This window comes from Manis pentadactyla, chromosome 9 (genome assembly GCF_030020395.1).
Source record: "Manis pentadactyla isolate mManPen7 chromosome 9, mManPen7.hap1, whole genome shotgun sequence".
NCBI classification, from domain to species: Eukaryota; Metazoa; Chordata; class Mammalia; order Pholidota; family Manidae; genus Manis; species Manis pentadactyla.
The window spans coordinates 110,366,275-110,394,199 of record NC_080027.1 but is presented as its reverse complement, the minus strand read 5'-3'; the positions used below and the strand labels follow the sequence as shown (position 1 = coordinate 110,394,199).

Genomic DNA, 27,925 nt, shown 5'->3' with positions numbered 1-27,925 from the left:
CTCTACATGGCTGATGCTAAATAAAGTCTCATGTGCTTTCAGAGCCTCCCTTTCTTGTCTCTTTTAAATGTGATGTCTGACTGCTCTATGCATTCTCAGGGGGGGCATTGATGATCTGAAGTCTGAATCATCTAACCAAGCGGGTCCCCTGTCTTCCTGATCTGTGTGTAAAATAAACTCCACTGACCTGTTTAAAATAGTTTCTCTGTATATAATTGCTTAATATATTTATGTAAGGTACACCCTGTTGGATTTCCGTAAGTCTCTATAACTGAGATTCCAACAGGTTAATTTGTCTGAAGACTCATGGCAGGACAAGACCTTATTTAAGCTGGTAGATCTGAAATTTAAGCCTCTGCTTCCATTGTCTGGGTTCCACCAACTTCTCTGCAGAGAATGGGGTGATTGATCCAGACAAGGAAATGGGTAGAAAGTGGGCAGCAAAGAGACCTAGTAGAACTGTGCAATTGTCTCCCATCCCCTCAAGGAGTACACACCTGTCTCTACCCCCAGGTGCCCCAGGGCGTGGAGAGGCTGATGGGCCTCCACACTCCTGACTGGGGCTTACATTTCTGGGTACAGGTCAGAGTGGAGTCTGGGACATGTTCCCTTGACTAAGTATTTCTAATCCTTTTTGCTTCTCTGTTAAGCCTAATTCCTAGGCTCTTTCCCATTATTTTTCTTCTGGGTTTCCATTTTTTTATTGCCATTTTTTATTATAGTCATGTTAAGTGATGGAGAAACAGAAAACACTTCCTTGTGTCTCTTCCCAAGTCATCCACATCCTAGTTATAAACTGCTAAGCAAATCCCTGATCATTAATGAATCTCTCCCAACATCATAATCCATAAAACATATCTTTCAGGTAACATACCCACATTTACAGAGACGTATTTAAGTTAAATGCACTCCCAATCAAAATACTCTCCACATGACTTTAATGGAATTCAACAAAACCCATTTCAAAGTGTATCTGGGAAAGAAATAGAGAGAAAAACCCATGTCTTTTTTTTTTCTCTAGGAGAAAAATATGTGGACTAAATTGCTTTACCAGCTTCCATAATAAATTATAAATATTCAATAATTAAGACTGTGGTGTAGAACAAAGTACCATAGGCCCATAAGTCAACATTGTCCAATGTAATAGAGACTCCAGAAATAGAAAATAAGCAGTGTGAGAATTAAATACACGCTAAGGATGGGCTCTTCAAGTAATGTGAGAATGAAGTGGCTCTCCATTTGGGACAAAAAAACCCCAAACCTTAATTTCTACTTCATACAGCATTGAAAAAAGGATTACAGATGGATTGAAAAGTTAAACATGAACAAGTCTATAAAAATGTTTTGCATGAAATGAAGGAAGATATTTTATACTAGCAGACATGAACAATTTTCTTGAGCGAGAAAACACTATGAAGAGATTACCCACTTTGCTTAGATTTCCCATAACTAAAAAACACAAGAAAAAAAGATAAAAGAAAAGAGACCCTGTGAAGGATGTTCTCAACATATGTAACAGACAAAAAAAGTCAATAACCAGAAGACAGAGAGATGTTCAAACTTTAACAAACAAAAAAGCAACCTAGTATAAAAAATGGGCAGAAGATATAAATGATTATGTCTCCAAAGAAAAAATGGCTTAAAATCATTTTAAAAATATGTTAACCAATTTTGAGAAAAAGCAGATTTAAAATAAACTAGGATCTTTATTTCACTGTCAGGTTGTCAAAATGTCAGAAGTATTAAAGAAATTATTATCCGTTATTACATTATCCATTGCTGGAGAAGATGCAGGAAATAGGGAAATGTTATATACTGCAGGTGGCAATGCAAATTTGTCTGCATTTTCTTGGTCAGTTTAGCAAAGTGTGCCAAAATTTGAAGTCACATATCCTTCAAGTAAGCAAGTCCCCTTCTTGCGAACCGCAGCGGACATCTGTCATGTGAGCCTAACCACATTTTTGATCCAGCTTCCCAACATTTTGATACATTTCCACACTATCCAGCCTGCCTTCCTGGTAGATTTTTATTGTTAATCCCTGGTATCCTTAGACCTACCTCGGGTACAGGCATGTAACCAATTAGACACACCCACCTAAGACTTCAACTCAAATGTGAGCAATGTAAGGAAAACTGGCTCTGAATGGGGTTTCTATTCTGTAGCAACAGTGGCACAGATGGCAATCTCTGTTCTTCATCAAGCTGGTTTGCCCTGTAGTTCTAGGGTCATTGCCAGAAACAGGAACCTTAACCCATTTTGACAATGCGGCTCTGGGCACTGATCCTTCAGACTTTACCTGGAGCCATTTTGTGATGCTGTGAATGACTGTGAACTAACTCATCTATTTCAATGAATGCCTTTCTCAACCCAGTCAGAATGGATTCTTGTGGTCTGTAGCTGAGGACTCTAATACAGCATCTAGTCCAGAAATATTCATACATGTTGTACACAAAGAACATGTACAAGAATTGTCACTGAAGCATTGTTTTCATAGGGAACTTAAATAATAATCATTCCTCTTGGGGAATAGTTTAATAAATTATTGTGTACTATGCAGGAGTTAAAAAGAAACGGGAGATTTGTATGCCTTGAAATGAAGAGATCTTCAAGGCGAAGTGGAAAATGTTGAATGCAGAAAATGTGGAGCACATGATGCAGGTTTTGGAGACAGGTCTGTTCTTGTTAACTTCACAAGGTCTTACGTTTTCTCCTTATACCTGTAAGAATGGTTAGGACCACAGAGCCATCAGGAGAGAGGGCATCTTGAAAGGCGGGGTGACTGGCTTCATTTAATACACCCTACAGCAAATTCTGTCTCCATGCGAATAATGATCCAATTGAATTTTAACCCATAACGTATGTAACCATAAATGTATCATTCAAACCTAGACACTTGAAAAAAGAGGCAAAATTAATCTTGCACTCAGACAATAGGTAAAACCCAAACTGCTTCAGGCAAATTGAGATTTATGGTTTCCCTACCTATAACCCAAAAAGAGATGAGCTACATATCTTCAGTTTGCCCCTTCAAATCCATCTTTTACCTCCATCCTGCTGTCTCTTCCAGTAGACTGTGCCTGGTCTGTAGCACATCATTGAACCCCCTTATCCCCAGGCTTTGGGCAACACTAAGCCAGGGATGAAAAGAAACCCAGGAAGATGCAGAGAGAGAGAGAGATCAGGATTTTAATTCTCTCAGCTCCTACATCAAGCTGGCAGTACCCCATCACCACAACACCCTCAGTATTATTTTTCAGGTTATTGCAACATTTTAGAGGCCACCATTCAACACACTACACTATCCTTGCCCATATCAGGAACTACTGCCATCCCATGTTCCTTAGTGCCAAGAGGTAGGAAGAGCTTCAGCTATTACTAAACTATGTTTTGTGGTCTCCTTACACTCTGCCCTCATCTATGTAAGAAGTACCTTTATTAAATCTTGAGCTATCTTAGTTTAGGTTGTCATTTATTTTATACTAGGACTGCATCTGAAACACCAGGTGAGGAACTGCCCAGGAGGCCAGAAGCCTTAAACAGAATTCACACACAGATATTTAGAACGACAAGAGAAAAACTTTTACGACTGAATTTCACAAAAGTAAACATATAATGAAGGAGACTAATTTGTAAACATGTGGGTACTAAAATAAGGGATCTTCTAAGTTTAATCAGGATGACCGAAGGATGGATTAATTCATTTAAAAATCCTAGGCAGCTACCATTTTCCAGGCACTATGCAGGAGTGAGCAATGCGATAATGAGAAAGGTACAAAGATGTACACAATTCTACTGAAACTCTGCGTAATGATGAAAAGGAGGATTGGATGGTGTGGTAAGCAGAATTCTAAGGCAGCCCCCAAGAATCCTGCCCCTAGTGTACTGCGCAATCCCCTCCTCTTGAGTGTGAGTGAGACCAGTGAATATAACGGAATACCACTTCCATGATTAGTTACTGATCAGCAGAGTCTGAATTAGTGAGAAGTAGATTGTCCTGGATGGGTTCCACCTGGTTGGGTGGGAAGGTCTTTACAGGGCCTGTTGGCCTGGAAGAAAGCAAACAGCTATGTTGTGAAGCTCCTCCTACAGAGGCCACATAGCAAGGGACTGCGATAAACTAGTTGCTAGAGCAATCCCGGGCCGAAAGCCCCAAGAAGATGGGAGCTCCAGTTCTAGAACTGCAAGGAGCTGAAATTTACCAACAGCTAGTGAGTCTGCAAGAGGATCTGGAACCTCCAATGAGAATCAAAGCCCAGGCAGCACCTGATTTCAGCTTGGTGTGATTCGGAGCACAGAGCTCAGTTAAGCTATATTGGATTCTCAGCCCATGGAAACCATGAGATCCCAATGAAAATGAGAAGCTCCAGGACCACTGAGTTTTTGTGCTCTATGTCTATAATCATAAGGCAGCCTTTGTGGATATAATTTCCTGGGCCCCAGAAACACTGCCTTGGACAGCATGCAGGAGAATTTGACTTTGAGAAACCAAGACAGAGGAGGGATTTGGGTGGGAGTAATTAGCTTAACCTTTCAGGTAGTTTGTCGCATCAAAGTTGATGGCCAGGGGTTATATTTACATGACTTCCAGTGGGCCTCCTGGAGGCTTGCTGGACAGTGTATATTACTATATTAATTAACTGATTCAAAACAGATAACCCTTAAATTGTATTGGCATGACACAACAGAGGGTTATGTTTCCCACACTCATAAAGTCAATGCCAGCATTCCTAGTTAGTGGGCACCTTCCACCTGGTCTTTCAGAAGGCCGACTTCTCCCATCTTGTGACTTCACCCTTCTCTTGGGCCTCACAGTCCTCTGTGTTCAGCCAGCAGATGTGGAAAAAGAAAGGGTGAGGGACAGGAGGGAGGTTTCTATGGGCCATGTCTTGAAGTGGCACACATCCCTTCCATACATTCCACTGGCCCAAACTCAGTCACTGGGCAGCTGGGAAGCGTGGTCTCTGACTGGGTGGCAGGTTGCCAGCAACACTCTACGTTGTTGTAAGAAAGGAAGACTGTTCAGTGATCAGATAGCCATATCTCCCACAGGGAATTTTGAAATTTATAGTAGGGTCCCCAAACTGCAGAATTAAGAATCCCAAACAAGAGAGAGAAAAGATTAAAACTGCAGAATTAAGAATCCTGAACAAGAGGGAGAAAAGATTAACCCCTAACTTGGGGATGCATATTCTGGTTTGGAAGAGAAATGATCTACGGAAAAACTGACTCAGTGTCCTTCAGTTCTGACCTCACCCATGGATATGAATTAATAGCATAGTCATAAGGGAAGAAATAGGTATCAAAGAGGTAAACTGAGTATGTGCTTCCACCTTGCCAAAAGTTTCCAGGAAAAAAAAAAATCTGCAGCTGTTGAAATGTGATCATCCCAAAGTACCTGAAATCAATTACATAAACTGTGAAACCTAAGTCATGGTTATGCAACGAGGTATAAAGCTCACATTAAAGAAAATTTCTAAGAGCAAAATTAGGAGCTAGTGTGCCAGGAAAAATAAAGCATAGTTTCCTTTCAAACTAAGGAATTAGAATGATGTTTTCCATCTCTTGTGAGCCTTGTTTGGGTAAGTCAGTGATAAAACCCATGGCTTATTCACCCTTAAAATAAGATAAAGTTTGGCCCCTGAACATAGGGGCTATCTCTGCCCTTGAGCCTATTTCCCCGGACCCACTTCCTGTGTGGTTCTGCACAAGCCCCCAGCCTCTGGCTTTCTCCCTTCCTGTGGTGTATTTCTGCCTTGCAGCAAGGTGAGTTGCAATCGTTCTTGATGATGACGATGGTGCCCTCCTAAACAAAAGGGAGGTAAATGAAGCAATGCTTTTGGAAAGCACCATGTTAAAATCCCACAGCAATTTAACTTGTAATGCAGCTCTCTAGATGCCATTTCTGCCCTAACTTCTACCTTCTCCATAAAGTTTGTTTCACTGAAACTTTAAAATTCACTCAACACCTCATTCTATCCTGTCTAAACTGCACCATCCAATACAGGGGCCACTCACCACATGGAGCCATTGAGCATTTGCAATATGGCGTATCTGAATTGAGATGTGCTATAAGTGTGAAATATATGCTGGAATTTGAAGACTTAGTATGAAACAAGGAATCTAAAATATTGCATTTGTAATTCTTATACTAATTACATGAAATAGCATTATTATTTATAGTATTGTTATCATATATTAATTGAATATGTAGTATGTTTACAACATATTAATTGAAATAACATTTTGGATATACTGGGTTGAAGATATCACTAAAATTAATTTTACCTTTTTATGCTTTTTTAATGTTTCTGCTAGAAAATGTAAAATTACATGTGACAATTGATTTCTATGGAACAGAGGGAGTCTGAATAGTTTTCTATGTCTATGTTGCATGTGTGTGTTGGACTGTGTGAGTGTGGAGGGGCGTGTCTTGAACTAAACTGCCAGCTCTTTGAGACTACACTTGTTTATATGCCCTGCTATGCTCAGTAGAATCCACAGCAGTTAGTAAATTTGTATTTGCTGAATTCCTGAAGACCTCTTGGTCATTTTAGCATTTCATGCCGACAAGCAGCACTGGCTGTGCTGGGGCTCCTTGAGAATGTGGGGCGGCGCCAGTTAGTGGAGGCAGGTCTGAGGAAAGTTCCACTGGGGAGCAGCCAGGGCAGGAAAGACCTCCATGGCTCCTGTGGTGAAGCTGAGTTTTCCTCAGGAAACAGCTTTCAGGTACTTGGTGCCCATAGACTCCAGAGCTGTCTGCCAGTTCTGATAATCATTCACCACCTTTGGCTTCCTTCTTGGTTACCTGTGGGAACCGTCTGGTTTGGGATGGATGATTCCTATCTTCAAAGTCTTGAGATCAGGATACTGATATTTTAATGAACAGCATGTAGCCCTGGTGCCTGGCCAAGATGGGGCTACTGGCCCTCATATGTGCCACTTTCAACCACACATTACTGTTGGGGCAGTGCTGCTGATCTCTCTCTTCCTCTGATCACTGGCAGCCACTCAGAGCAGCCAGGAACTACTAGGTGGGTGAGTGTGGGAGCTAGAATAAGCTCTGCTGCCCCCACCTCACTTGGAGCCCAGCCTTGACATACTAGAAGCAATACTAAGAGCGACCAAATGCAGCCCCTCTTGAGACCTGCAGACTACATGCTCTCTGGCCCAGCCCTGCACATGCAATGGGCCCTGTGCAAATCCGAGAACCAAAGAGAATCCTAGGCTTCTCCTTCCTCACTTCAGAAGTGTCCCTCAGATGTTCCCTCTGAATCTCCTCTGAGCATTGAGCTCTCCAGAGAGAGATTTAGTTTTCCTAGAATCAAGTGGATTTGAGAAAGGGTAGGGATTTGGATGGGACTGAGAGCTCAGAGGCAGTGCTGTGATCTGGGTGTAAATTCTCCTCCTCTCCTCTAGGGGCACTGTCAGTGTTTCGATAATTCACCAAAATGGAGAAAGAGACAGCAGTTAAATATGTGCATTTCTGTGCAATCATATTCATGACCTTTTATTATCACTTTAATAGAAAGTTAACTTCTACACTCATAATTTTCAAATAAGGGGTATGACACTCAAATTAAGGGAGAACTGGAATCAGAACTGACTTTTGACTTCAAGTGCTTGCATTTTCCACTTCTTCATGCTGTCTTAAAACCATGTTTCTGTACTTCAATGATGACAATAGTCAACCCCAACTTATGGGATTACAAATTATTTTTAATGTTTTTGCTTATATATTTTACCTGATTTTTCTACAATGACTGTACATTAATTGAATAAAAATATCTAAAATTAAAATTTTTAATGTGTATTCTTTCAAAAGGCAGAATTAAGCTTTATTTTTCCAACTTGCCCTCACACTCAAATCCCCAACCTCATCCAAATTTCTCAGAAGCAAGAAGCAATCTGAATTACTGCCATCCTCAAGGGTGGACAGGGATTTAATTTTTCTAGAATTAAGTGGGCTTGAGAAAGGGTAGGCATTTGGATAGGACTAAAGCCTCAGAGGCAGTGCTGTGACCTTAGTGTAAATTGTCCTCCTCTCCTCTAAGGGCTCTGTCAGTATACAGATGCTGCCTCTCTACCCCACAGCATAGCTTGTGCCGTGAGGACTGATGATTATGCAGAAAACTGTGATGTCAGCATGGTTCATGTTGAGTGATGCACTTCCTTTCCCCCAGCACAGTTATCACCCCTAGAGAAACTCTTATTTGTGTACTTCCTGCAATAAACCCATTACTTTTTGTGGACCCAGGGCATGCCTCATGTACCCTGTACTTTGTTCTCCACTATTCTCTCTGCCTTATACTGTTAGCAATTACCCAATACCTAGGATTTTTGTCTTCAGAAGTGCATTAGATACTAGTCAAGTAACAGATCACTGAAACTGATGGGCTAATTCACATTAAAATACAAATGCCTAATACCAGCTCACTGGAGTCATTTCTCTTGACATTATCTGCATTTTAAGGAATTACACCTTAATCTCCTGTATCAGTTGGGGATGGATCATGGAAGCAGAGTAATCTACACATGGATTTCTTATGGATAGTAGATCTTATGCATCCGTAGTGAATAATCTATGGAAGGCTGTTGCCTCTTTGTTGTGATGGGACTGAGGTCATGTCAGGTCAATGTGGCAATAGGCGGGAGAAGTATATTACAGGAAGTTAGGGATAACTATGACAAAGTGAAACCCACAAGGACAAATGGGTCCTGTGTCTGTCTGTCAACCCCTCATACCTCAGGGGGCAGATGACCTGCAAAAGCAGCTGGTGCCCTTCACATCAAGAGAAACTGAGGGAGCTATAGGTCTGGCTGCTAGCCATGCCAAGGAGGTGAACCAGCAGATCAGTAAGAGGACGTATGAGCTACAGTGGCGCTTGGCACCCTACACCTTCAGAGTGTGCTTAGATTGCTGCTTCCACATTCAGATTCTCATGTAAATTGCTTTTGTAGCCAACCCAACCTGGAGCCAACAGGGAAGGGAATTCTGGGAAAAATGGCTCAAGCTTACTCAGACCAACACACTACAAAACCCCCACAGTTCCTAAAATCAATATCGAAGGGTAGCTTTTCAGATTCATTTACTGGCCAGTAGAGATGCTGAAGGTAGAGGGTGGGTGCACAGATGTGTAAAGGTAGGGGGAGGAGGTGAAGGGGGCTTTCTTGGTAGCTTTTACCATGTGTCTGTAAGAGAAGCTTAGGAAAGTCAGATAGGCGCTAAGTATGTATTACATGGTCACAAATGTTTATAAATATATGTGTCCAAAAAGAAAAGCTTACAATTGGATCAAAGTTACGTCAGAAGTACCGAAGGATACTCAAGGGATTCTGAGTGCTTCCACTGGATACTGTGGCAGCCCCTTCCCCTTCCCTTGCGCCCCTCTCCTCTTCCTCTGAGTGCTGGGCAGCACAAGGGGAAGGAAGCCATGGGAGAAAGGGACAAGAGTAACCAGAAGCTCCTCGAGGGCCATAGAGGGGAGCCCCTAAAGTTTTGCCAGTTTTCTTCTGTGGCAGAAGCTAGCTGTTCTCAGTGTGTCAGAACGGAATGGAACAATAGGCTTTTGGCCACCAAAGGTTTGGTTCCAGAAACATTTCCTCTCTGTGGAGGAACAGTGCGTGGGGTGAGATGATAAAAGCGGATGGAAGGCAATTCTTCCCAAAGCCCAGACCTTGAAGTGGCCCCAGAAGGTGTGGACGTGCCTGAGTTTTGCTGTTCTCTTCTTCGTTAGACAGATCCGTAGTTCAATGGGAACCTTTATGGGTCATGTGTACCCAGGATTGTTCCTAGTCTTACATGGATTGTATCAGGCAATAGTCATCTCCAAAGCCGTGATATTCAATGAATCTCTCCTTATCATTCATGTCCTTCCACGAATAAGGGACGATGGGCCAGGCTGTGGAAAATTTCCTATGGAGGTTTGCTGAAGGTGGTGACTGGCTCCATCCTGGTAGCTTATGAGATCAGCAGAATTGAAGGGGGTTTGGTTCCGATGAGCAGGGAACTGCCACCCAGGTTCAAGTACCTCAAAGAGTGGCAGCACCTCACCGTATTCATCATCCTCACCCTCAATGGCTGTGTAGACATCATGAGCAAGAACCTGCTGCCTTGGAGGTGTGCATCCCTGGAGAAAGGCGCCCTGGCCCTGACCTTCTACGTGCTCCTGCCACTGTTGGCATCTCACGTCCAGGTCTCAACGGGGGTGGAGCTGCAGGTTCATTGTCTGTTCACCTTGGTGGTGCTCCTGACGATGCTGGTGCTGACTGGACAGCTGTGGGACCCTGACAGGTTCAGTCTCTCCCTGATGGAGACCCCTCTGTTCCTGATCATGGGCTCCTGGCTGATGCAGGCAGGCTTCATTCTGTACAGACCAGTCACTGGCTACCCCTGGCAGGACGAGGACATCAGTGATATCATGTTTGTCACCACCTTCTGCTGCACATGGTGATCAATGCTTTCGGCCTGCTGGGGATCTACGGCATCTCCTCCTTTTGGCACGGGTATTACAGTCCCAGCTTGACGCTGACGGGGTCTGAAGCAGCTCTGTGCTCCAGGAGGATGGTGGGATGGCTCTACAGATTGCTGCCAGGGTGGAGCTGTCGGAGAGGGATGACCAGGCTCTTCTCCTTTCCAAGAGCTCCCCTGACACAGGGCCCAAAAAGCCTGGCACAGGTCCACCCCATCTTCCTCCTTGGGTTCTCTCTCACTCATGTGCACTGGGCCCCCTTCAGTCCCCGGGGAAGGAGAGCAGTTGGTCCACAGCTGGCACGTCTGCTGTCCCTGAACCTCTACTCACTGAGGAGGTGAGCGGACAGGGGCCTGAGGAAGGGCGGCTGGTGGGATTGCTGGGGTGAGGGGAGAGGGCCAGGGGAATGGGTAGTGCGCAAGGAAAGCCATGGGGGAAGAGAAAGCTTCTGCTTTTGAAGGCCTTTGAAGGGAGGAGAGCAGAGTCCAGCAGTCATGCCACCAGCTGCTTCTCAGGCACAAGTGATACCTTTTACCTGAGGGAATGATGATTTCTCACAATTCAAAACTGGAGTCATTCAAGTCTCATCCTGATAAAGACAAGTGGGTACTTCTGTTTGCTCACCAAAGTGGTGCCATCATGTGGAAGCAGCATAAGCATAATTTGTAATTAATTTATTCAGGTTGAAATTATGCTCTTTTTGCTCCCCTCTCTCCCCACCCCAGCTCATTTTTAAGGATTGACTTCATTTCAAATGCAAATTCAGGAAGTCAGACTTTATTAATGCTTGAATGGTGACATTTTAAATTTGCAGAATTCAAGTTTTTATAGAATTCAAATGTTCAAATACTCCCCCAACTTCATATTTTATTCCTACTAAGTCAAAGCTTACTTATTTTACCATCACCACCTACATACATGTAATTTACTGGATCTTATTCTTGAGTCTTTGCCAATTTCACTCCCTTGCATCCCACAGAATGCCATCCTACAATCACATGTTTACCATGCTTTCTGGTACCCAGCATAAAGCCCCCCAGGCTTTATCCCCAAGGAGGCCCTCTCCAAGAACTCTTACTGATCCCTTAGGCATTTATACTAAACCCACCTTGTTAAGTTGCTCATACAGCTGATACACTTTGTTTTGTTCTGTTTCTGAAACCATTTCCCTTGGGAAGGTTTTTTCTCATCATCTAAAGTGTAGAATTCTGAAGGGTAAGGACTTTACCACATCCAAGTTGCGTAATTTCCTATGTATGCCTCACATATACAGTATAGGTGATGCTTAATAAAGACTTAGTTGCTTCCAGAATCTCTGCCTGCCTCTGTTCCTTCTAAATATGTTGCCAGACAGGTCTGAGGTTCTGGGAGACTCTGAAAGACACCAAGAACCCTAAGGCCTGAGTCACCTCCTTAGTAATGGGTCCACTCTCTTCCTCATTCTTGGGATAACAAAATCCAGTAACCTGTCTTTGAACTGTTTACTTTGTCATTGTTCTTGAATCCTCACAGGCATTCCTATAAGGAACCTCCAGAGCACGGAAACTCAGCAGGGCGAGTTGCCCAAGCCTCATAGCTGGTACACGGCCAAACAGGAATTCACCTGCCAGTGCGTCTTACTCAAGCCGGTGACTGTGTCCCCGGGGCCACAGTGACTTTGCTAATGGCAATGGAGAAGGGACTGATTCTCAAAATGAAACTGTTAGAAAAGAGAGAAAGAGAAAGAAAGAAGGAAAGAGAGAGAGATAAAAAAGGTCAGCAAGAGGGAAAGAAAAAAAGAAAGAAAAAAGTCACCCAGAAGACACAAGTGGAACAAGTGGCAGAGTGGGAAAACTCCAGACCCCCTAACAGGTGTGACTGTGTCACGCTTTCCGCCCACCACCCAGCTCCCCTGCACACCTTCCCAGGGAGAGTGGGAGTCTGGCAGACTCGCAGCTCCTGCCTGGCTCTTAGATTTCTGGGCTCAGATCCAAGGGAGGGCTGAGGATAAGACTTGTTTGTGACCAAGTTTTCCGATCCTTGCCGTTCCCCGTAACTCTTGGTTCCTTGACCCTTTTCAGTTACCTTCCTGGGGAAACCTCCTTGTGTCTTCACCTCTCATACACTTTGATGGGAGATGATTTAAAGCACAAACTACACTGCTGGCTGCCCATTTCTAGTCATTTGAGGCCTCATTTTACAATGAATAACAAACCTTTCATAATCAATTGATACCATCATATCTCTTAAATATACAGTGAATGTAATAAACTTGTATGTCATTAATTTACTATAATATAGATGTAACAGAGAGGCCCCTTCCCTTGAGGGCCGGTAGAGAAAAGACCACTCAAGTCTTAAGCTTGAGGGCAGAAGTCTGTAATTCTCACAGTATTCCACCAGAGGGCACTATGTTCACACCACCCCAGCCAAGCCTCTCGGTCCCTAATCAGTAAACAAGTGTCCCAACAACAAGTTTAAAAGGTAGCCGGGAGGAGGTCAGGAAAAATACAAAACCAAGTCTACCTATTGCCCAAGCATCAGAAAACATACACCAGGGCTGTCTGTTTCCTGTTAAAATTTGGCATGTGAATGTGAAATAAACGGATTCAAATCAACTCATGGGATAGAGGGAGAGGCAAGAGCTGTGGGTCCAGCAGAGGATCTTTGGAAAAAGTACTAACTAAAGGAGACACTCTGATTCAAATGATTTTTTTATCACAATGCTAAAACTTCCTAAACTTTTTAATAAGCTTCAATAATGTTCCAATCAATCTAGGTAACAAAGATAGATCCATACATACATTGTGAATAAAGAACAAAATTTATCTATGAAAATCCCAGATTACAAAACAATGAAACTAGGGACAGATTATTAAATATGCAAAATGATCTCCAAAGATTCCTTTAAAGACAACCTGCCATAAAGCATTTTTTTTTTTCCTGGTAATCTAGTTATTCACAAAGAACATACAGAATATCCACTGTATGTAAGGCACAGGGTAACTTGCAGTGTAGGATTCAGAGGTAAACTGGCCCTGTGCTCTGTACTTTCTTGGTAGGTTCAGTAGGGTTTCAGTTTTAGTCTTTGGTGATTGGGGAATGCATCGCCCACGGCCTAAGGACACTGAAGGAAGAGAAAGAGAAAGAGGCTCTCAAGTGGGTTTGCACCTTGGAAGCCCATTAGCCTGTAAAACGCTGCATGTATTTCACTAAGTCACTGAAGTGACTTCAATGAGAGCTACTACAAGTTATTGTGGCCTCACCTTCCTTATGTTTAAGGTAGAATGATATGAAGATCCATTCTAGAATTGCACACCTTTAATTTTCTCTGTAGGACTTACTTTCCATGTTATTAACTAAGATAAATTTAACTCTTCCCAAGTCTCCAAGCAGTTTCCTATTAAAGACAAAATTTGGGGAAGGATTCAAACAGACCCAAACCTGCAGTCACAACATGCAGCTTGGGAAGTGGAGGGTTTGCCAATCAAATGATTTCAAGGGGCCTTCAACAAAACTCAAATCAAAGAAAAATCGCTGAGACTTGAACCTCTAATTTCCTAACCTGAGTTTAAGAGTATCAGTCAGAAAGGATAACGAACAATTTCCCTGTGTGCAACACTGGGTACTGAACGGAGGTAAAACCTGGTCTTTCATTCTTTAATTTTGTAGATTGAAATGTGAAAGCTTGCTAACAGCAGTTTCTCCCCAAAATTTGGTTGAGGAGTAATGACCCCAGTTTCCAAGCCTGCTTTTCTTCTTCATTTTGTTTTATTTTAAGATTATACGCTGGTCTTTTTTTTTTTAAAGAACTGGTGTTGGTTTATAAAGAAAAACAAAAAAAAAGAATGCAATTCTGGGTTGGTTTTCCAGGATGTTTCTCAAGCCTGGGTCTCAGCTATGTCTTTTTATCTTGAATTAACAGTTTCATTGAAAGCCTATTGAAACCATTCACATACAGGGAAAAGTCCAATTCCCAAACAGTGAGTTAGGTTGAAGATTTGGGTATGTATGAGCCCCACCCCAAATCCTGGCTCTAATGAGTGCGAGGCAGCCACACAGGCCCAGGGAAGGCACTCTCAGATCACCAGATTAAGGGTTTACAGCCTGCGGAATGAGACTGGGTCCTTCAAAAGAGAGAAACTGAGGAGAACTCACAGTTGAAGCCCACCCACCACACGGCCTTTTATTTCAGGTAGCAGAAATATTTCAAAATATTTCAAAAATGTTTTTAGTCCCCGGTCAGTTCTGCAGACTTGGAGCAAAAGTTTTACCTGTAATATCATTCTCGTACTCCACCCCACCCCTTGGATATAACAACTCTAATGTACCAGAACTCCCTGTTGGCTTTGATACTGCATGTACCAAGAGACAGACAAGTTCATGAGTTTCAAGCATTCTAATGCTCTTTTTATGGAGGGGGTGGAGAATGGGGGCAGATGGCAATTTAGGGAAGAAGAGGAAAGAGAACAAAGGCCAGCAGACACAGTGAAGTCAAACTGGATGAAACAGGCCACTTGAATTTAAATCTCTCTAAAAATTACAATCTGGTTTTCGCCAACCAGTTAGTTGAGGGACTTTCTTCCGCATTTTCTTCCCTCATATTCTTTAAAGCTTCCCTGATCAGTCCTTGGACTCATTTGGACCCTAATTGGATTGGTTTAAGCAAGTACAGGGCTGGCCAAGGAGGACAAAGCCTCTTGTTCCCTCCTGAAAGACTCAGTGATCATGTATTACTTTCCTAACTCCCAGTCACATGAATGGATCAAAGCAAATCCTTTTCCATTCTTGGAAAAGCAGCTCAAAGCACATGTTCTCTTGATGGTGCCGCTGTCATTTCTGTGTGGTCAACAAACATCATTTATTGAACACTCAACCTGGATACAAAGACTGGGGGATACAAAGATGAATAAGCTGCTCAAGCAGATTAAGATACCTAGCAAGGGAAGCAGGCACTCACATAGCAAAATGTACTACCATAAGCTTTAAAAACTGCATTTGCTTCTTACTGTTTCATTCTCTATTATGTTTGCTATCCCCACCTTAAGTGCTGGTGGTGGTGAACACAGAAGGCTTTGTTTAAAGCTTAGGCAGTTTGGCATCTGGAAATAAATGTCTTTTAAAACCAGAGCATCACCTTTCCCCTCCCCAGTCCTCTCTCCCTCAGAGGCATTTAGACTTAAGACTCTAGAAAGCTATCAGATGAAAACAGCTCACCTTTTTACTGGGTCTAAGCCTACTAAGTCATAAAACTAAGAGTGCAGCATTACACTGAGTTAGAAAGTTGTACTGAAGGCTTGTTATGGGGAAAGAAAGAATCCAATCTCTTCAGATTATCCTGGGCTCATAATAATTATAATTGTTGTTTTGTAAGCATTTACTAGATGTATATATGCTGTCACAATTAACCCTTACAATATGCAAGGCAGTTAGTATCCCTACTTTGTAGGCAAGAAAACTGAGGCTCCATGTGGCTAAGGAACTAAGCCAACAGAGGTGATAAGAAGTAAAGCCCAGCCTTTAACCATCACCTCATAACTTCAGCATGTAGCACTGAAACTTAGGATGGAATCCCTTATGTTTGCATGGCACCTTACTGCCTCCAGAATGTCACCTGGCTGAAACATACCAAAAGTCCCTGTTTGAGATGAATGTTGCATCTGTCATATTTAAAGCACTCCAGTGTTGGAGATACTCTTAAAGGGAAGAGATGTTGACCTAAGAAGCCAAGTTATGTGTGTGATCACAGACAACCTTTCTCTTCCATATTTGTGGTACAGAAAATAACCAAGAGAACAAATTTCTTCCTTTCCTTTTTCAAAGGCACTGGAAGCACGCAAAAAAAAAAACAACTCTTGATGTCTCAAAAACTGGGACTCCTGAAATATGTGGTAAAGACTAGACACCATCAGGTGAATTTCAGGTAACAAAAATAGAATGATCAAGTAATAGCATTGGTAGCCATGAAAATATTTGTGCGTGTGTGTGTCTATATATATGCACACAGATAATTATTATGTATCCGGTGACAAGTATCCATTACAGGATTGTGTTCACATACACATTTTCTAAACCACAGCAAGGCTGAGCGAAGGGAAGGAGAGTACTGATTCTCCTTTATTTACCAGATTAAAAACATGCTCAATTACTTGAAAAGTAAAACCAGGCAGGATCAAGGAATTCTAAATTTTTGACATACCCTGGGCTTCCAACTGGGCATGCGAAGCCCTCTCTTTCCTTTCAGCTGCCCCTGGGGTATAGCTTGCACATATTATTTCAAATCTGGTGAGCAGCTCTGAAAATCCTCTCTTGAATCGCTTTATGTGCGGATGAGGAAACACAGGCTCCCAGAGTCGCCGAGAGACTTGTCTCAGGTGTGACAAAGGCAGAGTCAGGTCTCCTGATTCCCCCCAGGATCCTCTCTAGGGAATGATAGAAACAACAGCATAGTGATTTCAAATGTGGGATCACAGACTCGGCCTCATTTCCCCAAATCCACCGAGAGTGCCGGAAGGGGGCTCTTTCGGGCCTACCGCTGCTGCCCCTCAGCGCTGCCCCCTCCGCAGGACACGCGGCCCCCGCCATTGCCCAGGCGGCCATAGCCCGCGGCCCCGCTCAAACTTGAAGCAGGCTCGGAAGGGCAGGGCCGGGAGGGGCTCCAACAATAGGCAAAATTATGTTCCCGTGGGTCAGAATTTATTCAGGGGGCTCTGGGGTCCGCAGTATCACCTGGAAACGAGAGGCCTCTCCTGCAAAACTCCCCACCCTGAAGGCGGTGGCGCGGAGGCCGGGGCAGTTAGCCGGGGTAGGGGCGCAGGGGCGCGGGCTCCGCGGTCGCCAGCGGGGTGAGCTGCAGGCCGGGCAGGCGGGGTCCTTCCGGGCGAGAGCGCGGCCCTCCGCCCGCAGCCACCGCCCCTCCCGCGGGCCCCTCCCATCCCCCACGGCCCTTTCCCTTTCTTTCTTTCCCGGGCGCGCTCGCCCCCGCCCTGCGGCCCCGAAAGGCTGCCGCCCAATGGCCGCGGTGCCCGGGCGCGCATCGACTGCTCCGCCCGGGCTCCCGGCCGCTGGAAGCCAATCAGGCGCCGGGGGCGGCCCCGACCGTTGATAAAGAGTGCGGGGCTGCGGCCGCCCTGCAGCGCCGAGAATGGGAGAACAGTGGGCCCTTTGAGCTGCGTGCCCGGCCATCTCCTCTCTGCACCTCGCTCTCACTGCCCGCCTGCTCACCGCCCAGGTAGGCGCCTCGCCGGCCCGGGGGACCCAGAAGTGGCGCGCGCCACCCTGCCGCCTCCCGAGCCGCGGCGCCGGGGCCTGCGGGCCGGGGTTCCCCGCTTCCTGCCTCTAGCGCTGTTCTGCGCGGGACCTGCGGGCCCTCCGCGTGCCGCCGCCGCCCGCCCCTCCCGGCGGGTCTGCGCTGGCCACTGCGGGGCGCGCCCGTCGCTGGTTTTGAGGAGGGCGGGGAGTTGTTTTGATCCTCTTTGCGTTGCTGGCGGCCCCGAGCGCCGCCCCGGAGGTCGGCCGGCCAGGCGAGCCACCCCCTCGACTGCGGTGCGTGCGCGGTGTGTGCATGGCGCGGCCGGCCGGTGGACCGCTGCGGGAGCCTCGCCCTGCTCCTCGGCGGGGACGGGCCTTGGGGAGCTTTTAGACGCCCACGGTGAGGCGAGTGGCCGTGAGCGTGGTTATGCCGGGCGCTTCCACTGTGACTGAACAATAGGGAGCCGGGGCCTCGGCGTGGCGGACGGGCACCGCCGGTGGAGAAGCCAGGCGGGGCGAGGGCGGCGGCCGCGCGTCTCTCCCCGGCCCCCCCCACCAGCCTCGGCCCTCGGAGGCGTATGGCCCCCTAAGCTAGGCCCTGAGATCCGGACGGGGGCCGGAGGGGCGGGGCGCGGACCTCGGGGGCGTTTAGGTGGGAAAGGGCTGTTCTCAGAGTGGGTTATCCCAGCTGGCCCGGGGGCGGGAAGCGGGGATCTCCCGCTGACCGCAAGGCCGTGGAGAACGCAGCGAACGAAGATGAAGACTTGGCATCTCGGTCGTCGGGGACCTACTCTTACTGCTTTGGCTTCGTCGCCTACTTCGCGAACCGCGGAGAGAAATTGAGAGTCAGGATGAAGACCTTCCCGCAGCGTGGGTCATATTCCTGCACGTCCCGCCGCGACCCCGATAGCTCCCTGATAGACCCCGCGACTCCCTCTGCATCTCCGTCTTCGTGTCCCTCGCCCAGAAAGCTCCCGTGCACCGACCAGCAAGAGCCGGAGGACGAGAGGCGCGAACGGCACCCCAAGAGAAGGGCTCAAGAGGGCAACCCCAGCGATCTGATTAGCCTTCTGTGGCTGGGGTGAGTGAGGAGCAGGACCTTGGAGCCGGCGGCAGCTGCAGAAACAACTAGAAACTGCAGAACCGCTCACCCCAGCGCCGCAGCACCAGTTCACACAATAGAGTGGGCTGTTGGCATCCAGCTCGTCTCACGGAGAAGAGCAGGAGATCCAGAACCGAGGCTTAAAGGGAGAAAGTGTGGGTTCATGTTGGAGGTGTAACAGATTAGAGAGGAAAGCTGGACACGGCGGGGGGTTGTAGCTTTTAGTGGGAGCTGAAGGGGTCAGAGGTTGTTCCTGGGGGCCTTTAAAGGCAGGGCTGGGCGTGAGGGTGGCATTTGACCAAGTCTTAAGGACACAGTAGGCAAAAGTATGTTTTCCTCTAATCTGCTTGACAGATGAGGTGCCTCTCTTCCCCAAAGGGAAGGGTGAGGCTGTTGCAGAGAGAAGCAGTTATGTTTTCAGCTGGGCGGTTGCCCATAGAAACTTAGCCACTGTACTTCAGAAAGTTGCCCAAGTCGCTGGAGGAGAACAATGTGTTCCCTTTTCAGATACCCTGGGCCACTGAGGGGGGGAGGAAGGGGTAGAACATTTCCTCTTGTGTTGTTTCTCTTCTTGCAGAGGTTTTGCTGTGGTGGCCTGTAGTTTTTAAAAAGCATGCCTCAGCTTTTGAAACCTCAGGTCTTTTTCATTTAGAAGTGGGAATTTCCTGATTTCTTGAAAAGTTCTGCAGTGGAATCTCAGTGTTGTTCTCAAACTTAAGTCTGTCTTCTGAAGTGAGAACTTTGCCTCAGACTGATGAAAATTGTGGCTGTGTGCAGCTTAGAATCCAGCTTGGATCAGCAATTTTGACATCTTCGTGGTAGTAATTACTGCAGTTCTTCTGGAAGCCACCATTCTTTCAAATCTTCAAGCTAAGACCCCGTGTTTCATCCTGCCATCTCTAAATGTGGGGAAAGGGGGTATTGGAGGGGCTGAAGAATCTTCAAATAGGATTTTTTATTTAGATGCCCACTAGAACGCAAGGAAAAGGGAAAACTCACCAAGAAGCCATGTCAGCCAAACTTTTCTGTGGCTGGATTTTACTTGTGTTAGGAGGTGATACCTGCTCTGTAAACGTTGTTTCTGAACTTTTTTTTGGGCTTCCCCCACCTCCAGTATCTTTCTATAAAAAAAAAATCAAACAATTTCCCTTCCTTGGCTACACTGAGAAAAACAGAGCTTATGGCTCACAAGTGTAGATTCTAGCTTGAGGAAGCTTATAAAGAGATTTTTGTCTAACATAAAATTTTAATTCCCCCTGAAAACAGAGTAAATAAGTATCTTTGAGTGTGGGACTTCCAAAAGGAGGGGCTCCCACTCCCGCTGTGACTCCTTGGTTTAGTTGTCCTTACTGAGTCACTCCTGCAGAGGATCAGTTTGGAATCCTTGGTGTTCTTAATTGTTTCTGTTTTTCGTTTTCCTCTTCAGAACACCTTCCACCATGGCCACCTCAGCGAGCTCCCACTTAAACAAAGGCGTCAAGCAGGTGTACATGTCCCTGCCTCAGGGTGAGAAGGTCCAAGCTGTGTACATCTGGATTGATGGTACTGGAGAAGGGCTGCGCTGCAAGACTCGGACCTTGGACTGTGAGCCCAAGTGTATAGAAGGTGAGAGCCTGGGCAGAGTGGGCGGGCAGGTTTGGCGGAGCCACTTATGGGTGGGCAGCAGCCTGAGACCCAGCCTCTAGATTTGGCCTCTTTATTCTTCTTTTTGTAAAGCTTTTGTAAGGCAGGGTTTCTCAGACTTCACTCAGTCAACATGAAGCTCCTATACTGCCTTAAGGCATAGTGACAATGGACCCCTTTATTTACATGGAGTCTTGCTTGTAGCCAGTATATTGAAGAACCAAGATTGAAAGACTAGTTGTGGGGAGAAGGGGTGCTGGAGACTTTGCTGAATTGGGCATCCCTACTTGGTTGACTCTCAGACACCCCTAGAACCCAGTTTGAAAACCACTGCTTTAACCTACTATGCCATCTACTTGATAAACTCTATGTATAATGTTTCATGCTCATATGTCACTGAGGTTCTAGATGCAATGAAAGTGCCGCAAAGTGGTTTCTAAGTAGGACCAGGCATTCATTTGTTTTTAGTTGATGCCACTTTTGAAAATTCTTAGGCTGACTGAAGCTTATCCCACTAAAGGCTATTATAGAGGAGTCATATGACCTTAATTTTTCAGTCTTAAACAAGCTATAGCCCCCTTCCTTCTAGAACGGGACCAAAGGAGAAAAACTCAGCTCATACCTGCTTTTAGGGTACCTTGCTCTCCTCCTGATAATGTTCACATTGTGTGAGTGAATGAATGACCATAATAAAAAGTACATATTGTGCACCTGCTATGTGGCAGGTACTGATTGGGCAGCCAATGGGGATAGTAGAGTGTGGTCTCTTGCTTTTGGTGAACTCATAGTCAGCTGGAGAGAACTGGCCTTTAAAACGTAATGGGAAAAGTGGATAAGTGCCATGGGAGTATCCTTGAGTAAGTCATCCTGCTAGTTGTGTCTTTCCTCAATAACGTAAGGATACAGCTGGAACTAAGACAGTCCATAGACATAGTTGGGGCTGGGGGTGATGCTCAGGTAAGAGGTGGTGAATTAGGCACACAGATGGCCTAGTGAGAGAATCCAAATCTTTGTTCTATTTCAATACTTCAAATGATGGCTGACTTCCTGGTGATGTCAAGAATAGATTCAAAAGATTTATTTAGGGAGGAAACATCTTAAGGAAATGAGGCAGTGATCTTACTTGGAACTCTGATAGGGCTACATGCTGATGTCACAGTTTGCTTATTAAAACGGTCACGCATCACTGGCTTTCTGGAAAAGAATGTAGATCTTTAGAGATGAAAAGGTGAGCGTGGGACTGTACTCTTTTCTTGCCTGGAAAGCTATGCATTTTTAACTTAATTTACCCTGCTCTTTTTACCCTAGATTTGCCTGAGTGGAATTTTGATGGCTCTAGTACTTATCAGTCTGAAGGCTCCAACAGTGACATGTATCTCGTCCCTGCTGCCATGTTTCGGGACCCTTTCCGCAAGGACCCCAACAAGCTGGTGTTCTGTGAAGTCTTCAAGTACAACCGAAAGCCTGCAGGTATGTCTGGAGTAGTTGTGGGTGTCCCCACCCCAATCTAAGAATGCTGTAAAGGGGAAGGAAAGATTATTCCAGGATCAGTGTTGGGAAGATGAGACTATCTCAGAACTTTTCTAGGAGCCTGGGGGATTGGATGTGCATGTCTCCACCCTGAACTTCCTCATTCAAAGAGGTTTTGTGGCTTTCCCTCCCATGGTCTCCTCTCGGTTGCGTAAAAGGACTTCAGATTCTTCTCGATCTATTTATCAGTGGAGTCCCCTGGACACAGCCTTTCTGCCTGCCTGTAGATTTTAAGAGTGTAGACTGGAGTGAGATTGTTGGATTTGGATTCTGAATCTGTCACGTAGTGGCTATGAACTTGAGCACCTTAAGTATCCCTGATACTTCTGTTAGGATTCTAAAGTGGGAAAAATAATAAAACCTATCTCCTAAAGCTGTTGGAGGATTAAATGAGTTAATATGTACAAATGATTGAGAACAATTATATATATGGTTGCTGTTTCATTCCAGACAGCTTGTTTTCCTTCTTTATCCTCCTATGCGCTACATAAAATATGAGCCTTTTGGCTTAAGGATGACATACATTTGCCTCTAGGTTTGCTGTAGCTACATTTTGGTTATTTCTGGCCATACCTGTTGCTCTCAGTTCTCTGCCATTCAGCTTTTTGAATTCAACGGTGAAGTCTTACTTCTCTGAAGTCTTGCACTGTACTCTGCCAGTGAGACTTTTTGGCAAGTCACTTAGTGACTCCATACCTTAACTGCCTTTGAGAGACATATGGAAGCTCTGAAGGCAAGACCCCCTCAGATTTCCTGGTTCTACTGCTTGCCCTGTAACCTGGGCAGGCTACCTAACATCCGAGCCTCAGTTTCTCATTTATAAAAATGGGGACTTAGAATATCCACTTGAGAGTTGTAATAAAGGCTCATTTGTGGGCTTTCTTTAATATAGAGGTCTCCGTAAATGATTCTTGGTAAAACAGTCATTAATAAGACTATATTTACTTCATTTTTTAATTCCATTTTGGCCTGGAAATTGTTTCCAGTGGCTCATCTCATTTTAGTGTTCTGTTTTTTTGGGTTTTTTTGTACTAGTTAATATAGTAACACCTTAGCACTTAATCATCTTACCTGGAATATACGGCTCCTGATAGGCAATGATTGTTCAATAAAAATTGTAGATTTAGCTTTGAATGGCTGAGAAGCTAGGAGTAAGTCTGATAATGCTAAGCAGCTGTCTTGTGAGTAGAGTGCCTGACATTTGGTACTTGGGACATGCCAGGATGCAGATAAGGTGAAAACTTGCTCCATTCTGGATCCACCGTCGTGTGACTTGGTTGTAACTGGGTTTAGTCTTTCTGGAATCTCCCTACAGATGTGTAATTACGTCTTCTCCCATTTCCCTCTCTTAACGCTGATGGGACACAAAAAGGTTTACATTGGATCAGTTCAGCTTGTCATCAACATTTCAGCTGCATGGAATCCAGAAACCTTTTTCCTATCAGCACTGGATTCAGTATATTTGTTCATATGTCTCTAATGAAACGTTGACTCTTCTTTTTTTCTTTAGAGACCAATTTAAGGCATACCTGTAAACGGATAATGGACATGGTGAGCAATCAGCAACCCTGGTTTGGAATGGAGCAGGAATACACTCTCATGGGCACAGATGGGCACCCTTTTGGTTGGCCTTCCAATGGCTTCCCTGGGCCCCAGGGTAAGTCCCTTGGTGAGAGGTGAACCTGCTCCTCCCCTGTTGCTTAATTGGCAAGGAAAGTCTCTCTCCCCAGAGGTGGGAGTACCCACTTATTGATCAACAAGCTATGGGACCATCCCTAAGACTGGCTGAAATAATACTGGAACGAGCCCTCTTATTGCCCAAATCCAGACATTAACAGGGAGGGAAAACAGAAGACCTTTGGCTCCACTTAGGAAGTGGCCCAGATGAGAAACCCCCCACCCCCTGCTCCTCCAGTGAAGGCCAGGATGGTAATTCCAGATAGCAAGTTTTTAGCGAGTTTTCTGAGTTCCGACTTGGGAATAATAAGAGTCTTATAAGAGTGGGATGGGGGTTTCTGGGTTTACAGCCTTCTGACATTCATCTTGGTACCTCTGCAGGTCCATACTACTGCGGTGTGGGTGCGGACAAAGCCTATGGCAGGGACATCGTAGAGGCTCACTACCGGGCCTGTTTGTATGCTGGTGTCAAGATTGCAGGGACAAATGCTGAGGCCATGCCTGCCCAGGTAAATGGCTCCACTCCATCGCTTTCCCTACCTGGGAGCAAGTGGGGACTTCTGTTAGCAAGGGCTGCTGCTTAACCAAAAATCTAAGAAGTAGGTTGGAGTAAAGGTGAGAAGAGAGCAGGTTTTGGGGCTTCTGAGTTGGGGTAAGCAGTTGGCTTTATCTTAAAGGTCAACCCTCTCGTTCTTTTTAGTGGGAATTCCAGATAGGACCCTGTGAAGGAATCGACATGGGAGATCATCTCTGGGTGGCCCGTTTCATCTTACATTGTGTATGTGAAGATTTTGGAGTGATAGCAACCTTTGATCCTAAGCCCATTCCTGGGAACTGGAATGGTGCAGGCTGCCACACCAACTTCAGCACCAAGGCCATGCGAGAGGAGAACGGTCTGAAGTGAGTGCCTGCTCCTGCCGGGGCCATCTTACACTCTTGGCAAGAATACTTGGAAGTATTTGATGTACTGGGGATGCATAAGCCAGATTTCTCAGTTCATACCTTAACTCTCTTATCACTTGGCTTCAGAAATTGTCATCTGATCCTATCATTTTGTTCCTATTTGTAAAACACCAAAAATATCCTAGGACTAGAATTCAAGGATGGTGATCAGGATAGTTGACATACATGAACGCATTTGAAAATCCTTAATAAGAAATTAATAACTACAAGCATGTGAATGAACTTCATGTTTACGGGTGGGAGAAAGTCTTTAGGGTCTTGTCAGCAGATACCATCTGCTGTATGTCGGGCACTATTCTGAGAACTGGGTACACAGGTGAGTCTCTGCTCTTGCGAAGTATTTCTTCTAGGGCTGTGTTTTCATGATTGGAAGCTAGAGAACAGTCTTTGACAGATGAATCACTCTATTAGATCCATACCTGCTTCTCTACCCTAGAAGGGCAAATTTCCCGGTGACAGGTCTGACCGTGTTTTCTCTTTCCTCTAGGTACATTGAGGAGGCCATCGAGAAACTGAGCAAGCGGCACCAGTACCACATCCGAGCCTATGATCCCAAGGGGGGCCTGGATAATGCCCGGCGCCTAACTGGATTCCACGAAACCTCCAACATCAACGACTTTTCTGCCGGCGTGGCCAACCGCAGCGCTAGCATCCGCATTCCCAGGACTGTCGGCCAGGAGAGGAAGGGTTACTTTGAAGACCGTCGCCCCTCTGCCAACTGTGACCCCTTTTCGGTGACGGAAGCCCTCATCCGCACATGTCTTCTCAACGAAACTGGCGATGAGCCCTTCCAGTATAAAAACTAAGTGGACTAGACTTGCAGCCGTCAAACTCCTCCTAATTCTTCACCCGTTCCCACTCTCTCCCTTCTCAATTGTCCTAATAGCTGTAACTCAAAGGGCGGAATATCCAGGTCTTTTTTTTAATTCCTCATGCCCAGTTAATATCTCAGTGCTTTCTTTGGCCAGAATAGAGGGGTCAAGTTCTTAATATCTTTGCACCCACCCATCCATTTTTTCCTATCTCTGAAGCTTTCTAATGCATTAGAGGGGAAGGGGTTGGGGAAACATAACCACTGCTTCCATTTAATCAGGTGTGTTTGTCCAATAGGCGTAGCTGTCTGGACAGAGAGCATAGTATTTGTGACAGGGGGACTAGGATTTTTTCTTGAGGTAGCTGGGGAAGGGGTTGCTGACTTAAACTCTGGTTAGGTTAGGATTTCCCCTCTTGGTAGAAAGTTCTGTTTCTTACAAGGTTATAACCAACTTTCTATTAAAAGTGAGAATTAGGAGAGAAGGAAGGGTGGGAATCAGGCCCTTTACTGGTGGGATCCTTCCCTTGCCTGGAGCTAAATGCCCTCACCTCAGGTCAAGGTCAGCATACGATGGCTTGTCCTACCTTAGAAGAAAAAGTTCTTACTGCTTGGTCCTCCATTTATAACACAAAGCAGAGTAGTATTTTTATATTTAAATGTAAAAACAAATTATATATATGGGTGTGCAGATAGATACCTGTGTTTTAAGGAGAAAAACCATTCTTGTCATTGGGAGCCAAATTTGAAGCAAATAGTCTGGTTCGAACTCTAAGGGTTTTTTGAGCAGGGTTGAGGCAGGTGGTGCTTGAAAAGTTGGCTGTTTGGGGCTGTTATTCCCTCACTCAAGGGTCTCTCTGTGTCCTGCCCACCCTACTAGATGGGGGGTAGAACTGGCTGGTTAACAGGTGGGAAGCACGTTCTAGAAATAGTCACCTGAGCCCTGTGGCTTTAGTTTAAAAGATACACATGTACTTGTACACGCGTTTAGAAATAAGAGTTGGCTGGTCAACTTGAGCATGTTACTGACGAGGGGGTTATCGGAGTTATTTTCTGGTGGGGTTAGCATGTCACTAAAGCAGGCCTTTTGATATATTAAAAAAAATTTTTTTTAAGTAAAGCAAGTTTAGATTTTAATCATATTTGTAGGGTTCCTAAGTCCTTGTTTTACAGAATTGCTTGTTTGCTTGAGCTCTCCCTCCCATCTCTGCTCTTGAGATGGGGACAGGACTGGAGTCAAAACACTTGTAATTTTGTTTGTATCCTGGTGTCTGTTCTCTTGATTGTACTGTTCCTTTTCCTTTGTTAAGATCCTTGAGGAGTTTTCTTTCTTTTACAATAAAAACAAGCCCCACCTTCATCCCTACATCATCTGTACTGTTGCTGCCTGTTTTTGTGTTGGCCGGCTGCCGCAGGCTGGCTGTGGTTTTCTCTTGCCATGACGACTTCTGATTGCCGCGTACAGTATGTTCAGCTAGATAACTCCTCATTGTAAACAAACTGTTAACTGCCCAGAGCAGCTCTTATAAACCAACCTAACATTTATAAAATCTTTTCTGACTTGATTCTTTGTGATTCTTTTATATCCCTAGGTGCCCTTTTACTCTTCTTTCCTACTACAAAAGAATTTTTTTAAAGAGGTGAAGTAAGCTCAGGTTTACCTGTTCTAGGAATTCAAATCTTCCGTGACTTATGTTACCAGCCAGCGCCTCCCTGTATTTTTCTTCAAGTATTTGGGATCTCTGGATTTAGGCACACCCCAGCCCTCCCCTCCTGTGCTCAAGCTTGGCTTTGACCTACCATATTGCAACATTGTTTTGAACACCCCTCTGGCTTATTTTATAGCAGCTTTACAGTATTCAATGTCACCAACTGGTGTCACTGTCCCTGCTGGCCTTGATTTCATTCTCTGCCCAGCTGCCAGTGATTCCTCTAAATAGCAAATATTGACCACGTTGCTAACCTGGTTAAAGCTTACTGAGCCTGGCTGTGCTTATGGCCAGCTAGCCCTGCAATGCCTTGGATATGCCTTGTGCTGGACACTGAACTCCTTACGTTTCCCCCCAGACCTCCATGTTGACATCTCTGTGACCTCGCTCTGGTCCCTTAACACCTTATCCTGGCTTATTCCTACCTTCTTTCCCACGGTAGGCTGGGTAGGAGTTTCTTTCACAGTGCTATGTGTATACCTCTAGCAAAAAGCACTCATTTGTCTAATACTTCAACCTTATGTGCCACATTTTGAGGGCAATGGTAACAATTGTAGAAGGTAGGGTCCTCCCAGTTTGGAGGCAGCTGGGGCCTGTGGAAACAGATTTCTCTTGGGGGCAAGCGTTTATATTGCTCTAGTCTTGAGTAATTCTAGGTAACCTGTGTGTTTTTCTCGGAAGGTTGGCTCCTGACATAATTTAATTTTCAAAGTAGTATGATCTTCCCTATTGGTTTGTTGGACTTGGTCCAGTCTGCCCCGGTTTCACCCTGATTACTAAGCATGTCCTCTGTTACTCAGCATTTTCTGG

General features: G+C 45.2%; 3 protein-coding genes across 4 annotated transcripts in view; 2 read left to right on the top strand and 1 right to left on the bottom strand.

Moving 5' to 3' along the window:
• The window catches only part of LOC118925963 (uncharacterized), a 40,551-nt gene extending 22,917 nt beyond the window's left edge, over positions 1 to 17,634 (bottom strand). The window contains exons 1-2 of the mRNA XM_057508229.1: positions 17,179 to 17,634; positions 16,649 to 16,871 (exon numbers count right to left, since the gene is read on the bottom strand). Of these exons, the coding sequence (XP_057364212.1) occupies positions 16,649 to 16,871; positions 17,179 to 17,634 (679 nt within the window). The remainder of the gene's footprint in view (positions 1 to 16,648; positions 16,872 to 17,178) is intronic.
• On the top strand, positions 7,565 to 12,223 carry TEDDM1 (transmembrane epididymal protein 1). Its single transcript, XM_036912387.2, is given in 4 exon segments — positions 7,565 to 9,848; positions 9,851 to 10,438; positions 10,441 to 10,587; positions 10,590 to 12,223. Coding segments are annotated over 4 exon segments (1,101 nt in total). The 5' UTR covers positions 7,565 to 9,751; the 3' UTR covers positions 10,859 to 12,223.
• Positions 17,547 to 26,971, top strand: GLUL (glutamate-ammonia ligase). 2 transcript variants are annotated; one of them, XM_036912609.2, is made up of 8 exons: positions 17,547 to 17,680; positions 18,668 to 18,781; positions 20,229 to 20,407; positions 21,734 to 21,895; positions 23,466 to 23,612; positions 24,014 to 24,141; positions 24,333 to 24,532; positions 25,083 to 26,971. In XM_036912609.2, the coding sequence occupies exons 3-8, from the start codon at positions 20,242 to 20,244 to the stop codon at positions 25,399 to 25,401; spliced, it is 1,122 nt and encodes a 373-aa protein (XP_036768504.1). In that variant the 5' UTR covers positions 17,547 to 17,680; positions 18,668 to 18,781; positions 20,229 to 20,241; the 3' UTR covers positions 25,402 to 26,971. The 2 variants fall into 2 exon arrangements, with proteins under 2 accessions (XP_036768504.1, XP_036768503.1); XM_036912608.2 differs by lacking the exon at positions 18,668 to 18,781.
• Positions 26,972 to 27,925: the final 954 nt, after the last annotated feature.

Excerpts from the sequence above, each read along its gene's own strand:
- GLUL (XM_036912608.2), top strand. The coding sequence starts at position 20,242 with ATGGCCACCTCAGCGAGCTCCCACTTAAACAAAGGCGTCAAGCAGGTG. Across the intron at positions 20,408-21,733 it reads TGAGCCCAAGTGTATAGAAG|ATTTGCCTGAGTGGAATTTT; the intron begins GTGAGAGCCTGG and ends TTTTTACCCTAG. Across the intron at positions 24,142-24,332 it reads CTGAGGCCATGCCTGCCCAG|TGGGAATTCCAGATAGGACC; the intron begins GTAAATGGCTCC and ends CGTTCTTTTTAG.